General features: G+C 47.4%; 1 protein-coding gene across 1 annotated transcript in view; it reads right to left on the bottom strand.

Annotated features, from left to right (window-relative positions):
- IL13RA1 (interleukin 13 receptor subunit alpha 1) overlaps positions 1-13431 on the bottom strand; it is a 52795-nt gene extending 39364 nt beyond the window's left edge. The window contains 3 exon segments of the mRNA NM_214341.1: positions 140-278; positions 6662-6801; positions 13353-13431. Of these exon segments, the coding sequence (NP_999506.1) occupies positions 140-278; positions 6662-6801; positions 13353-13431 (358 nt within the window).

Below are 13779 nucleotides of genomic sequence, written 5' to 3'. Positions count from 1 at the left end.
CATCTAGTACAACTGCCTGACACTAACTAGAGTCAGCAAATGTTTGAAAATTGAATGAATTAATGAATGCTGAACATAAGCACATGGGAAAGTTAGATTTATTCTCTAAATACCAAGAGATAGAGCTTTCAGTTGTTACCTTCAGGGGGTGAGATGCACTTTTCCACCAAAATGCTAGGCTTTTCACTTTCATTGGTGCTGCACTGGGATCCCACTTGTAAACAAATCCTCTCATTCAGGGGCACTTCTTCTGAACGATGTGTTTCTGGAGTAATTTTCTAAGGGAAGAAAAATTTACAAAGGGACAGCTGTAGCAAATACACAGAAATATATGTATGTAATAAAACAGTGGTATACCTCATTTGTGTAAAGAAAATGCAACGTTATCAAATGCTATACAGTTAGTTCAGTGATTCTCAACCTGGAGGGACTCTGCTCCTCCATCCCCAAGGAACATTTGTTCCTGTCTAAGAGTGTTTTTCGTTGTCATAACTTGGAAGGGGGCTGCTCCTGGCATTTAGTGGATATAGGCCCAGGATGCTCCTAAATATCCTACGATGCACAGACTAGCCTTCCCTCCTCCAACGACAAAGAAGCATCCTATACCAAATATCAGTAGTGCCACCACTGAGAAACCCTGGTATAAATAAAAGACAGTTACCCACATTTTATTTCTCTGTCTCTCTTTTGTGTGTGTGTGTGGGGGGGCCTCACACCTGCGGCACATGGAAGTTCCAGGGCCAGGGATCAAACCCAAGCCACAGCAGTGACAATGCCGAATTCTTAACCCACTGAGCCACCAGGGAACTCCTTCCACACTTTCAATATATAAACATTATGACATTTACCTATCAACCAACCATGCTAACATCCACTGTCTAAAAGACAGTTGATTATCAAAGATTATCAAAATGCGAAGTTCCCGTCATGGCTCAGGCAAAACGAACCCGACTAGAATCCATGAGCATGCAGGTGTGATCCCTGGCCTCACTCAGTGGGTTAAGGATCCAGGGTTGCCGTGAGCTGTGGTGCTAGTCACAGACACGGCTCAGATCCTGTGTTGCTGTGGCTGGGGCTGTGGTGTAGGCTGGCAGCTGCAGCTCCGATTCAACGCCTAGCCTGGGAACCTCCATGCACTGAAGTTATAGCCCTAAAATAAATAAATAAATAAATATTATCAAAATTCAATTCAAATACAACATAGTAAATGAACTCTGCTTCAATTTTTTAAGAATACAATTTAAAAAATAATCCATGCATTAAAAAAATTTATTCTAAGTAGATGCACTATTAACATCAAGATCAAGGTTAAAAAGGACTGTTTTCAGAATCTGGTCATCCTGGTCACGTCTGAGGAGAGGAAGTAAAGAACAGGAGCCTGAGGACTGAAGAGACACTTTTCATTAAACATCTTTCTGCACTGACCATTCTCTCACATTCACATAAAAATTTTACGGATTGCTATTACATACACTGAGTATAGCACCCTTTTAGTCTGAAAAGCAGATAAACTCTGTGGAACCACAGAAAGCCAACATATAGAAAGCATACAGAGATAAATAAATCACAAATCTGGTTATGATTTAGAATAAATCATTAAATGGCTCTTCAGGAAATGGACATTTCCCAAGGTTACAGAGTTGGAATAATGAAGAACGGAGCTGCTTTTAATCAGAGCTCCAAGGAGCTTCCTGTTTTGCAATAGTTTCTGACTCAAGTTGGAGACAGCACTTCCTTTTATATACGTGCTGACAGCCACGGAGGGGAAATTTTGTCAGTTACCTGTATCTACCACCCTAAGGGGCTACTGTGTCATTTCACATGTCTGCTGCCAGCTGACCATGACAGCGACTGTGAGAGACTCTCAAAATCAGGACAGAAGTATATCCTCTGAGAAGGAGCCAACAAATCAACAACGAACCACAGCAAAGACATGGAAAAAAAAGCCCAACACTTTGTAGTATAGACTATAGAGCAGCTCTTAGGCCCCGGCAAGACAGCCCTCTGAAAAAGGATTTAGCGGGGCAGTCCTGGAAGAAAAGAAAGCAAAATGTTTGTGGTCAAAATTCTGACAGGGAGAAAACAGAGGGATTTAGTTCCACGGACCCTGAGTACTTCTGTCCCAGCAGCAAAGCCATGCCTACCCTCAGTGGGGCCTCCAGCTATTCTGAGTCAAGTACATTTTCACAACACATTCCTGATTCCTTGCCAAGGAACCTACTTATCATTTGGCTTCCCATACACTTGCTGCCTACAGGGATGGAACACACCAGCTGTGCCAAGAGAAGGCTCGCTAGAACGTTTCACCATTACGGTTTCCTCAGGGCAGAGTGAGCAACTGGCCCTGGATTGGTGAACGTGTGCTCAGCAAATGAGGTTTCTCAGCCGGGGAAGCTGAAGACCAGTCTCAGGATCGCTGGTAATGGTGGCAGGAAAGCTCCGAATGCAAATTTGGCCGACCTCACGGTTCCACTAAGCACAAGGCCCATTATGCCCCCTGAAGGAGCCACCCTGACCCGAGGAGCCCAGATAATTCTTGTCTGGAAGCTGCATTTGCCCTCTGAGGACATCCGGAGGGGCCATGTATGGTTGAATGCCATCAACAAGAATCATCATGGAAAAAAATCACAGCTCTCTTATTATATTAGATACCATTTCAGCGAGAGGGCTGAGGAGTTTTAGGACCTAGCTATTTTTATTATAATGGAACTTCTTAAATTAAAAAAAAAAACAACAAAACTCTAGTACCTAATTCTGAACCTTGTTTTGGGCATATCAATAATAGAAGGACTTAGAAAAGACATGGTGGGGAAAAGATGATTAAAAAAAAAAAAAACCTTTTAAAATCTCGTTCAAAGCTCAAGGCAAATAATACGGCATGAGTAAAGTAGGAGCCCCAGTTGTCAGTGATGGCCAAGTCAAGCGCATCTCTGTCTGTCAGACAAGGAACTAAATCCCTCCTTGCAGATCTTGATGAGGTATGTGTGGCTGTGACTTTCAGTTGTGGTGACTCATTTCACTGGTAGCTGCCATATGACATTATGCTCCACCCCTCAGAGAATATGGGCTCCTTTGAAAATTTATCAAAAACCAAGGCCAGAGTCCTGAACTGATCCCTCCCCCTCAGGGCCAATGTTCATTTGGCTAGATTGCACCTTTCCCAATTCCTTTTTTTTTTTTTTATTTAGGGCCGCACCCGCAGCACATGATGGTTCCTGGACTAGGGGTCAAGTTGGAGCTGTAGCCGCCAGCCCACACCAGAGCCACAGCAACGTGGGATCCGAGCCGCGTCTGTGACCCACACCACGGCTCACGGCAATGCCGGATCCTTAACCCACTGAGTAAGGGCAGGGACCGAACCCGAAACCTCATGGTTACTAGTCAGGTTCGTTAACCAGGGAGCCATGACAGGAACTCCCCTTTCCCGGTTCCTAATTCCTTTCTCAGAAGGAAAGGGGAGTCAGCTTCAGCTTCGGCCTCGGCCTCTCTGGATGCCTAGACAAAACATCCTTTGAGTTTATTCACCTAGTGTGACTTGTCGATCTCTTGGTGATGAAGGAGATCTAAAATGTGATGCCAGATCCTTCTTCCAATTGCCAGATTCGATGTTGTTAAAACAACGGCGGAGGGCAGCCATTTCAGCTAGTCTTGTATTTCTAAAAAAATCACCGATGAATCCCTGTCTCTCATCTTAATGGTCCTCCAATCTGAAGATTGAAAATGATCTCAAGGGTTTACCTCAGTTAGCAATTTGGGACCTTGAGATGGTCACAAAAGCCCATTGACATGTACAGACTATCATAATGCCACTGCTTCAATATGATTCAGAGCATATATATATACTGCCGTGTGATCTGAGGACATCAACACTGTGTCTAAAGGACAAGAAGAGGAAAGGAAAATCACTCCTGCCATTGATTCTCAGCCTCAGGATTGTAAACGTCAAAAGATCCAGATAGGAAATCTCCCATCACTGATTGGAAGGAATAATCTGTGTTAATCACAACTGTGGCATAGGTAGCCATCAACGCTGTCAAACGGCTGGAATAAATGTGCAGGCTTTGGGCAGAGGCCACCCTCATGGTCTCCCTCTGGTCTCTTCAGGGGCAAAATAGAGAGAACAAGATTAAATGATAATATTATGTTGAACCATATAATATGACTTATAAAGGCAACAATTTCATGTGGTTCAAGCTAACAGTAGTAATAATAATAAAAGCTAACAATTATTTTTTTTGCCTTTTTTTTCGGGGGCGGGGGCTGCACCCATGGCATATGGAGGTTCCCAGGCTAGGGGTCGAATCAGAGCTACAGCTGCCAGCCTACACCACAGCCACAGCAATGCGGGATCCTTAACTCACTGAGCGAGGACAGGGATTGAACCTGCATCCTCATGGATCCCAGTCAGGTTCATTAACCACGAAGGGAACTCCCGAAAGCTAGCAATTACTGAACACTAAATCTGCAGCGAGTGTATCACAAACACCATCTCCTTTCTCACAGGCAGGTGCGCGCACGCGCACACACACACACACACACACACACACACACACACACACACACACACACACCCCATTCATATGAAATAGCTACTAGCCTTTGCCACCAGTGTTTACAAATAAAGAAATGGAGGCTCAGGCCACAAAACTTGAATGATAAGAGACAAAATTTCACACCCAGTTCTATCTGATTCCACTGCCTCCTAAAGATACTTTAAGTCTAAATTTCTGTAATTATATTGAGGAATTAGCTCCATCTCTAGGCTAGCATGTCTACCTGACTGATTCTTGAGCATGCTTGACAGGCTAATAAATAAGGAACTGTGAGAAAGATGGTGACTTCTCCTGGGGGTTTCAGTTAGATACTTAGGCGAAGCACTGAAGAGTCTTTCCTGGAACGTCTCAAGACTCAACTACCAAAAATTGCCACTAAGACTCCAACTGTCGGAGGCCCCTCCTTAGGGACAAGAGGAAGCCAACAGCATGAAAAGGGGAACTGACCTACCAGGGTTTCATAGGCTTCCGCATTTGGAGGACCTCTTTTAAAACACAAACACTTACTTCTAACCAGTCCCAGTTATTTATCAGTCAATCCCTAAACGATAACGAACACTTCAGCAGGAAAGTGGAAAGGCAGATTGGCAAGGTCCCCTCAAGAGGAAGAGCCCATTCTATCCTCACTTCATTAACTTTTCACAGACATGATTTTTAGTGGCCCAACAAGCCAGGGAAGTGAGTAGAGCCACACTGTACACACAAGAAAATGAAGGCACAGAGAGAGAGGTTAAGTAATTTACCCCAGGCCACTGAGCTAGCTTGGTGCTGCACCAAACTCATCCTCCAGACGTTTCCTGCCACCAAACTGCTTGAATATGATGATTCCACAGCTCGCTGAGCCCAAGTACTGTCATTAATAACAACTTCTCATTGGCCTCCCCCAAGCCTGGACAAATTCCACCCCAAACATCCTCCACCTCCCCCACCCACCTACTGAAAGAAGATACACTCATCCCTCCTATACCCAAGGGGCACTGGTTCCAGAACCCCGCAGAGATACCAAAATCCAAGGATGCTCAAGTCCTTTATCTAAAATGGTGTAGTGTTTGCATATAACCTACACACATCCTCTCACATACTTTAAATCATCTCTAGATTACTTATATAGTACAATGCGAATGACACATAGAGTTGCCAGTACATGGCAAATTCAAGTTTTGCTTTTTGGAACTTTCTGGTATCTTTTCTTCTAATATTTTCCATCTGCAGATGTGGAATCCAAGGACTGTATAAAGGTATGAAATAGTTCTGAACAGACCATATGAGGCTTTGAAGAACCTGTCAATTAGAAGGGGCTACAAACCAATAAGGTCCAAGAGAAACTCCCATTGAATAAGACTGTCATAAAGAATCCAAAAGGATCCAGTCCTAGTAACAAAAATTCACTTAGACTGGTCGCATATCTGACTGGAAAGGCTCAAAGTTTCACTTTTCCTTAAGCATCAGGGAACCTTCTGGTCAACCCCATCTGCCACTGACATCTTCTTTTTTCACTTTCCATGTGGCCATTTACTTACACATCACACAGTTCTTGCATATCTATCTGTGCATGTGATCAGTGAGATGGTAAAAGTGAAAATTCCCTGAGAAACTGAAAGTGTTATATAAATACGAGGCTACAGGCAGGAACACAGAAACACATTTTAACATGATCATTGAGTACCTACAGGAACTGATTTTAACATATGAATTATTTACTGGGGGCCTACTAGATAACAATATCTGGTTTTCCTAAAGGAGCAATAATCTCAATTGTACGTCATCAGCAAATAATTAGTAAAGATTGTCTAATGTTCAATTTGTCAACAGTTGTGTCCGTAATTTTCCCAGTTAAAATCTGGACACAACCCAAAACAAAAATCCCACTTTGGGAGTTCTCTTGAAATGCAGCAGGTTAAGGATGCTGCATTGTCACTGCAGTGGCTTGGGGCACTGCTGTGGCGCAGGTTTGATCCTTGGCCCAGGAACTTCCACATGCGTAGGTGCAGTCAAAAAAAAAAAAAAAAAATCCCACTTTGAAGTAAGATTAGAATTTGGCTTATTCTTGGCTCCAACTCACAGTGTTCACTTCACGTCATCAATGCAAGGTGTTCTGGAAAACTTACCTTATCCTGTTTGTTGCCAAAATGACTAAGATACCATAGACTACAATTCGGGCTGGCTCCCTCAGGAGGATTCCACGTCCATGTGACTGTGCAGAGGTTTTCGACAGAAACACTCAAATTCGTCACAGGTGGCTGAGTTTCTGTGCAAATCAAGCACAAGAAATACACTTAGCAGCAGCAGTCAGTGTTTTCAGTGGTTCATTCAACCCATTCCTTAGAGGCCAAGAATCATAAACCTGAGTTAACAAGAGCTAACACAGGCAGCCTGCTAAATTCTCCCCACATATCAATCCAGTGAATCCTCACAACAACCTTATGAGACATCAGCCTCATCTTAAAGATGAGGTGACTGAGGCACAGGGTCAGTGAGTCACCTGCCCCATATCCCATGGCCAGTAAACGGCAGAGCTGAGAGGCAGACCCAGAAAGCGTGAACACAGAGATAAGTATATTCCTTTTTTTTTTTTTTTTTGTCTTTTAGGGCCACACTCTCGGTATATGGAGGTTCCCAGGCTAGGGGTCCAGTCGGAGCTGCAGCCACCGGCCTACACCACAGCCACAGCAACACCGGATCCGAGCCGTGTCTCTGACCTATCCCACAGCTCACGGCAATGCCCGATCCTCAACCCACTGAGCAAGGCCAGGGATCGAACCCGCCTCCTCATGGACCCTAGTCAGGTTCGTTACCGCTGAGCCACGATGGGAACTCTGACAAGTATGTTCTTAAATGTCTAAGCATTCCTCCTGCAGGTATTTGGGGTTCCCTACACTTGTGGTCCACAGGTCACTCAATACAGACACGTGAATCTCAGCAGTTCTAGGAGCAGTTTAAGCAGCTCGTCTTTAATCACGCTTGCTAACGTGACCTGGTAATTGTTTTTTATAACTTTTCCAAAGAAGTACTGAGAAAGAGATTAAACAGCCCTTGCTGCTCCCTAATCCTCCCCTGAGGTCTGACACTAAACAGCTGGAATGGTAGCTTCGACTAATCTGAAGAGGGCAAGAAAAGGGGAGAAACTGCGAATGTCTTAAAAAATGTGCTTCTCTTGGAGAAAACCCACCACTGTCTCTCCCAAATATTTACTGACTCTATTATTCTGGACCTAGCTCTAGGATCAGGGAAAGGAGTTTTCATGCTCCTGCCAAAGGCAGGGAAGTCCATAGAGGAGGGAAAGGAAATCATCCTTACAAACTTTCCCGAGGACGTCTTCTGAGACCACGAATCCCAAAGTCATCGCCCTTCTATACACCAGATGGGGCGTATCCAGGGCTTCTCTGTCCTATCTTTGCAATTCTTCTGTAAGTCGAACGTTATTCCAAAATAAAGGTTATTACACTAATTTAAAGAACGATCCCCCAAATTGTCTAAAGTGGCAAACTTAATCATTATTAATTACTTAAGGATTCCAGCTACATTAATTTATCCATCGGTAGAGTGCTATTTTATACCCTAGGCCAATTTGATACCCGACTTTGGAGTGCTCTGGCCTCTCACCTAATCTGCCATATTTATACCGTCGCCTTCCTCTTTAATTGAACCCCAAATTCCCATTGTCCCCAAACATCAGCCCCGCAGGCACGAAGTAGTTGCGATTTCCCCCAAAGTCAGTTTTATACACAGCAGACTGCACAGGCCCTCGACTCTCAATATCCATTCTGCCTTTCCTGCCTCGACAACCATTAGCCTTCCCGAAAGGTAGAGCCAAGGCCCAACTGTAGGGAGGAGGAGCCCACAGCAGATCAAATCCTCAAGGACGCAGGAAATCCTACTGCACTGCATGAAAAGGCAGCCAGTGCCAGGGAGCATCCATGGCACAGGCGACCGTGATTTTAAGTTATGATTGGAAGTGGTGACAGCCGTGTACGGCTACTCCATTTCGGCCTTTGTAACATCACGTCAATGATATGTTCGAAGACATGTCATCTGTCAGGTCTAGAGCCTCTAATGAAAACCCTATTCCTACTGAAGACTACCAACTCTCTCTTACTGTGCAGTTTCCAGAAACACCCCGAAGCAACAGTCCAGGAGAGCTGGTTTGGCACTTGCTGACACTCTGCCTTCCTACCCACCTCCCGCTCCCACACAAAAAATGAAAGCCCTGATCGTGAAAATATTGGCCATTGTGGTATGCTTAAATCATGCCCCAATTCTCAAGGGAATTGAAGACCTTTTTAAATCTTATTTGTTCACCTCAGTATTTCAACAGAACAACAGCCCGCCCTCTTTCCAGTCTCTCCAATGGGTTTCATTCTGCACCCCACCCCGTCTGCTCCGAAGCATCTTTAGTCAGATCTTCTAACTGGTTTTCATTTGGCGGCACCTGTGGCTACCTACCAAGCTTCTCCCCCAACCCGCAAAAAAAAAAAAAAAAAAAAAAAAAAAAAGGGTTCCTTCCATTTCGCTTGAGATTTTTCTACTTCTTATTAGTTATTTCTTTATCTTGGCTGTGCCCATGGCATGTGGAAGTTCCCAGGCCAGGGATCAAATCTGCACCGCAGCAGTGACCCAAGCTGTGGCAGTGACAACACCGGATCCTTAACCCACTGTGTTGCAAGAGACATCCTCTACTTCCTATACTTTAAAACACACACAGACTCGTGGAAAGTTTATATTCAATCTCCAAATGTTTATAAATATATCTGAATGTGTGGATGAGGGTATAATACATCCAGACATATACATAAACCAGCAGAGACTGTACTTTTTGTAAAGGTCTCTAACAGCTCCTCATATGTAAGACGTACAATTCAGCATTAGTAGAGTCATTAAGAGCATGGACTCTGGAGCCAGACTGCCTGAGCTCATGTGCCAGCTCTGCTATTTACTAGCTGGCAAGTTACTTAACCTTTCTCTGCCTCGGTTTTCGCATTTATAACATGAGGATCATTGAAAAGAAATAACCTAAGGAAAAAGGGTTACGATGAGGGTTAAACGAGTTAACTCAGATAAAAAGCTCCCAACAGTGCCTGGCACAGAACAAGGGCTGTGTAAATGCTTGCTATCTGCTCGCTTGCTTTCTGAAGAGACAAAACAGTTCTAAACAGCTGCTTTGGTTTTCTACGGGATTGACCTGCACGCACATGGCCTTGGAGACAGAGCAAGCATCCCTTCTGCCTGAGAAGCTTTCCTTACGCATCTCTTTCCAACCCATTTCGTATGGGTTGATGGCTGGCAGAAAGGGGAGCAGAGAGGAGAGAGGGACTCAAGGAGCTCCCTCGACTAAACTTCCAACCTCCAGTCGATCTGTACGGTCATCAAGCACAACATCCCATTCTAGTTAGGAATTAGCACCATCAATGCTGTTTCTGATAACAAGGCAATGTTGCTCTCTCCTGTTCAATCGCAGGAGCTGGCAGAAGCATGCGTATTTCGGGAAAAGTCAAGGAAATCACAAGTCATACATGAGTCATTCAGCTCCTTCCTTTACATTCACTGGGTCATTAATCTCTTTCAGTGTTTTTTGCAACACCTCTCTTAATCATCCCGATCACACTAACCGGGGTGCTCTGCTGGGCCCGGTGAGACCGGCAGACATACACCAGTAAGGCCGGGTCCTGGACAGACGACACAACACATCTTTCTAGTGGCCACCTCTCTGCCCAGCTTCACACCCCAGGGAGTCCCTCACACTCCGTCAGGCATGTCTCCCTGCTGGCTTCTCCTCCGGTGTCATTACCCTCACGCTGTGCCCCACTCAGGTTCAAGGGCAAAGGAAGCTGCCCGGCTCCTTGCTGAGCACAAAGAGGTATTCTCACTCTTACTTCTGGGTCACTGCTCCTGCTAGGCCCCCACTGGGAATAACTTCTCCACCTACTCAAAATGTCACCCCCCCCTCAACGTCTAGCTCAAATTTTAGCTTGTCCACGACACTGCCAGCTCTCAGTTTCCTGGCTTCTGAAGTTATTGTTTGGACCACACACTCTGGCGATTATAAAGCAAGTCTCCAATTCATGATCATTCTGCTTCATACCAATGGCCTGTCCGTGCCTACATGGGTGCCTGCATGGGTGCCCACCAGTCCTGCCTGGCCACGCTGGGAGGGTTAGCGCCTCTCCCAGCCAAGGACTCCCCTCACTTCTGCAGAGGGAGACACTGAATACAGTGGTTACAGGCCTGGCCTCTGGAACCAGGCTGCTGGGGTTGGAAGCCTGGCTCCTCCAAGCTACCACCTATGAGACGCTGAGCAAGGCTCTGGGTCTTACTATGCCTCAGCTTCCTCATAGACAAAATAGGACTGATAACAGCACCTAATGGACAGGTTCTGTGTAAAGATCAAATGAAACAGGAGTTCCCGTGGTGGCTCAGCAGTTAGCGAACCCAACTAGCATCCATGAGGACGCAGGTTCAATCCTTGGCCTTGCTCAGTGGGTTACACGGCTCAGATCCAGCACTGCTGTGGCTCTGGCATAGGCTGCTGGCTAGAGCTCCAATTGGACTCCTAGCCTGGGAACCTCTCCAGATGCCATGGGTATGGCCCTAAAAAGCCAAAAAGCCAAAAAGCCAAAAAGCCAAAAAAAAAAAAAAACAAGATCAAATGAAACAGTGCAAGTGGAAAACTTAGTACGCTGCCTGGCATAAACACTAAATCCTAGTTGTTCTTAAGACATGTCATGGTGTGGGCTACCAATCTAAAGAGACCAAACTAAGCTGGTAACCAAATCATTTTTTATAAACACTCAAAAGATTAGAGCTGGAAGAGCCCTTAGAATTTAGAGAGTTCAACCTCCTGTCACAGATAAAAAAGCTGCTGCACAAGGGAGAGGAAATGACCAGCCCTGATATTCCACAGCTGGGAAATGTTGGACCACTAAAATTCAAGTCCCCGACTTGTTTTTTAAAATCTGTCACCGTGCCTCAATGCAATTCTATCAATATTTCCAATGGGAAACAAGTTTCTGTATTCTAAGTAACCAAGTCACCAATGAACCTCTGTGACAAAACTGATGAAGTTGGGGGTTGCCAGTATTAGCTAGAGGGCCAGCTGTGTGTTGTTCCAGGTGTGTGTGGGAGGGAGTCTGTGCCAGGGAGGGTGCTGGAGTAGCACTGGGAAAATCAGGAGACTAATGAGACGGGTGACCCTAGACAAGTCCTTTCCCTTCTCTGGACTGCAGCTGCCCTATATATATAATTATGGAAACTGGATTTCCCCAAGTAAACTACAGGCACTTGGGGGGGGGGGGCGAGGATTACACTGTACATTCTAAGGTTCTAAGTGAACCTACAGAGCCTGGCTCAGTACTAAACAAGAAAAGCACTTGAATTTTTATTTATTTATTTATTTATTTATTTTTGTCTTTTTAGGGCTGCCCCTGGGGCATATGGAAGTTCCCAAACCAGGGGTTCAATCGGAGCTGCAGCGGAGGGCCTACGCCAGAGCCACAGCAAAGTGGGACCCCTGAGCAGTGTCTGCAACCTACACAGCAGCTCAGGGCAACGCGAGATCCTTAACTCACTGAGCGAGCCCCGGGATTGAACCCACATCCTCACAGATACTAGTTGGGTTCGTTACTGCTGAGCCACAATGGAAAGTCCTCACTTGAATTATTAGCTGACCAACTTCAAACCTCCCCAGGTCTCTATTCCAAGGCCACCTTTTCAGTGGAGGTCTTCCTACTCCACCTTATTTACAATGGCAGCCCCCTCCTCTGCGTTGTTTTCCTCCAAAGTACTTCTCGCCATCTGACATACCTTATATTTCACTCCCGCCCCCCTTTCTCAGACTCTGCCAACTGCAGAGAAGCACCAAAGGGCAGGGACTCTGTTTTGCTCATCTGCGGCATTCTCAGCCCCTAGAACACAGCCTGGCAGTGAGCCGGCTCTGCACACGTTTTGTTGACTGAATCAACACAGGGCAGCGAGGTTTCCTAATCAACATTTCAACTTGGGTTTCAAAGTACAACACGCTGGTGAAATTGCAATAAACAAAACTGGAAGCGTTTGTGTCAACATGACAATAAAACCTATCGACTTTGGATCTACTATCCTCACCAAGAAGGTCCGGAAAAAGCCATCCCTGAGCAACTCATCAGCCCCCACTTTTCACAGTAACTCTTGGTTGATTAATTTGAAATTGCCGCACGGGGGGGGGGGAGGGGCATACACGAACGCTCTATGTTTGCAACTTTTCTGTAAATTGAAAATTATTCCAAAGTATAAAGGTTGCTTTTTTTTAAAGGAAAATATTAAAGAAAGGCATCCACGCGGATGCTGCTCCGGGTTTCCCACTGGATTTCTTGGACGCCAGAGGAGGCCGTGACCCTCACGTCCTTTTCCTTCAGGAACTAGGAGCCTCAGAGGTTGCCTCCAACTCTCACTCCCTCACTAGACCCGCTGCGCTAGAAGCCCCGGCGGGTCCCCGGCTCGCCGGGACCTCGGTCGCCGTCCCCGCGGGCTTCTGGGCCCTCAACCCCTCCCGGGCTCACGGGCCACATGCCCGGTCCCGACTCCGCGGCCACGGACTCGTTTCGGTCCGGCCCCGGGCTCCTCGGCGCTTCCCGACGGCCAAGGGACGTCCTCCGGCCCCTCCGCCGCTCTGGGTCCTTCACCTCGAGCCGCACGCGAGTGGCGGCGGCGGCGGCGGCCGCGGGGGCATCGCGGAGCCCGCCCCCGGCGCCCACCGCCGCCCTCGGCCCGGCGGGCCTCTCGGCCGCGACCCCCGCCGCCCCGGGCCCCAGGGGCCGCACTACTCACCTGCGGGCGCGGCCAGCCCGCCGCCGCCGGCGCAGAACAGCAGCGCCCACAGCCCGTAGAGCCGCGCCGGCCGCTCCATGCAGCCCCTCGCTCGGAGCCCGGCCGGGCAGCAGCCGCGGCAGTCTCCGCCTCCTCCGCTCCCTCTCCCACTTCCCGGCTCCGCCGCCCTGGAGGCCGGGGGCCGGCGCAGACGGGAAGGGCCGCCCCGCCCACCGGCCGCAGGTAACCCCTGGCGGCCGGCGCGGGTGGAGGGGCGGGGCGTCGGTGGCTCCCGCAGCGGCTTCTGCTGCGCAACACCTGGCCCTGCCGCAGCCCAGTCCCCCGCCCCGAGGCGGATCGCCGGCCAAACGGAACTTCCCCGACCGCGTCGCGGCCCGGCCCCCGCGCCTGCAAGCCGAGCGGACCGTGCAGACCGGCGGAGCCCCGG

This window comes from Sus scrofa, chromosome X, assembly GCF_000003025.6.
Source record: "Sus scrofa isolate TJ Tabasco breed Duroc chromosome X, Sscrofa11.1, whole genome shotgun sequence".
NCBI lineage: Eukaryota > Metazoa > Chordata > Mammalia > Artiodactyla > Suidae > Sus > Sus scrofa.
This window is presented reverse-complemented; position numbering and strand designations above follow the sequence as displayed.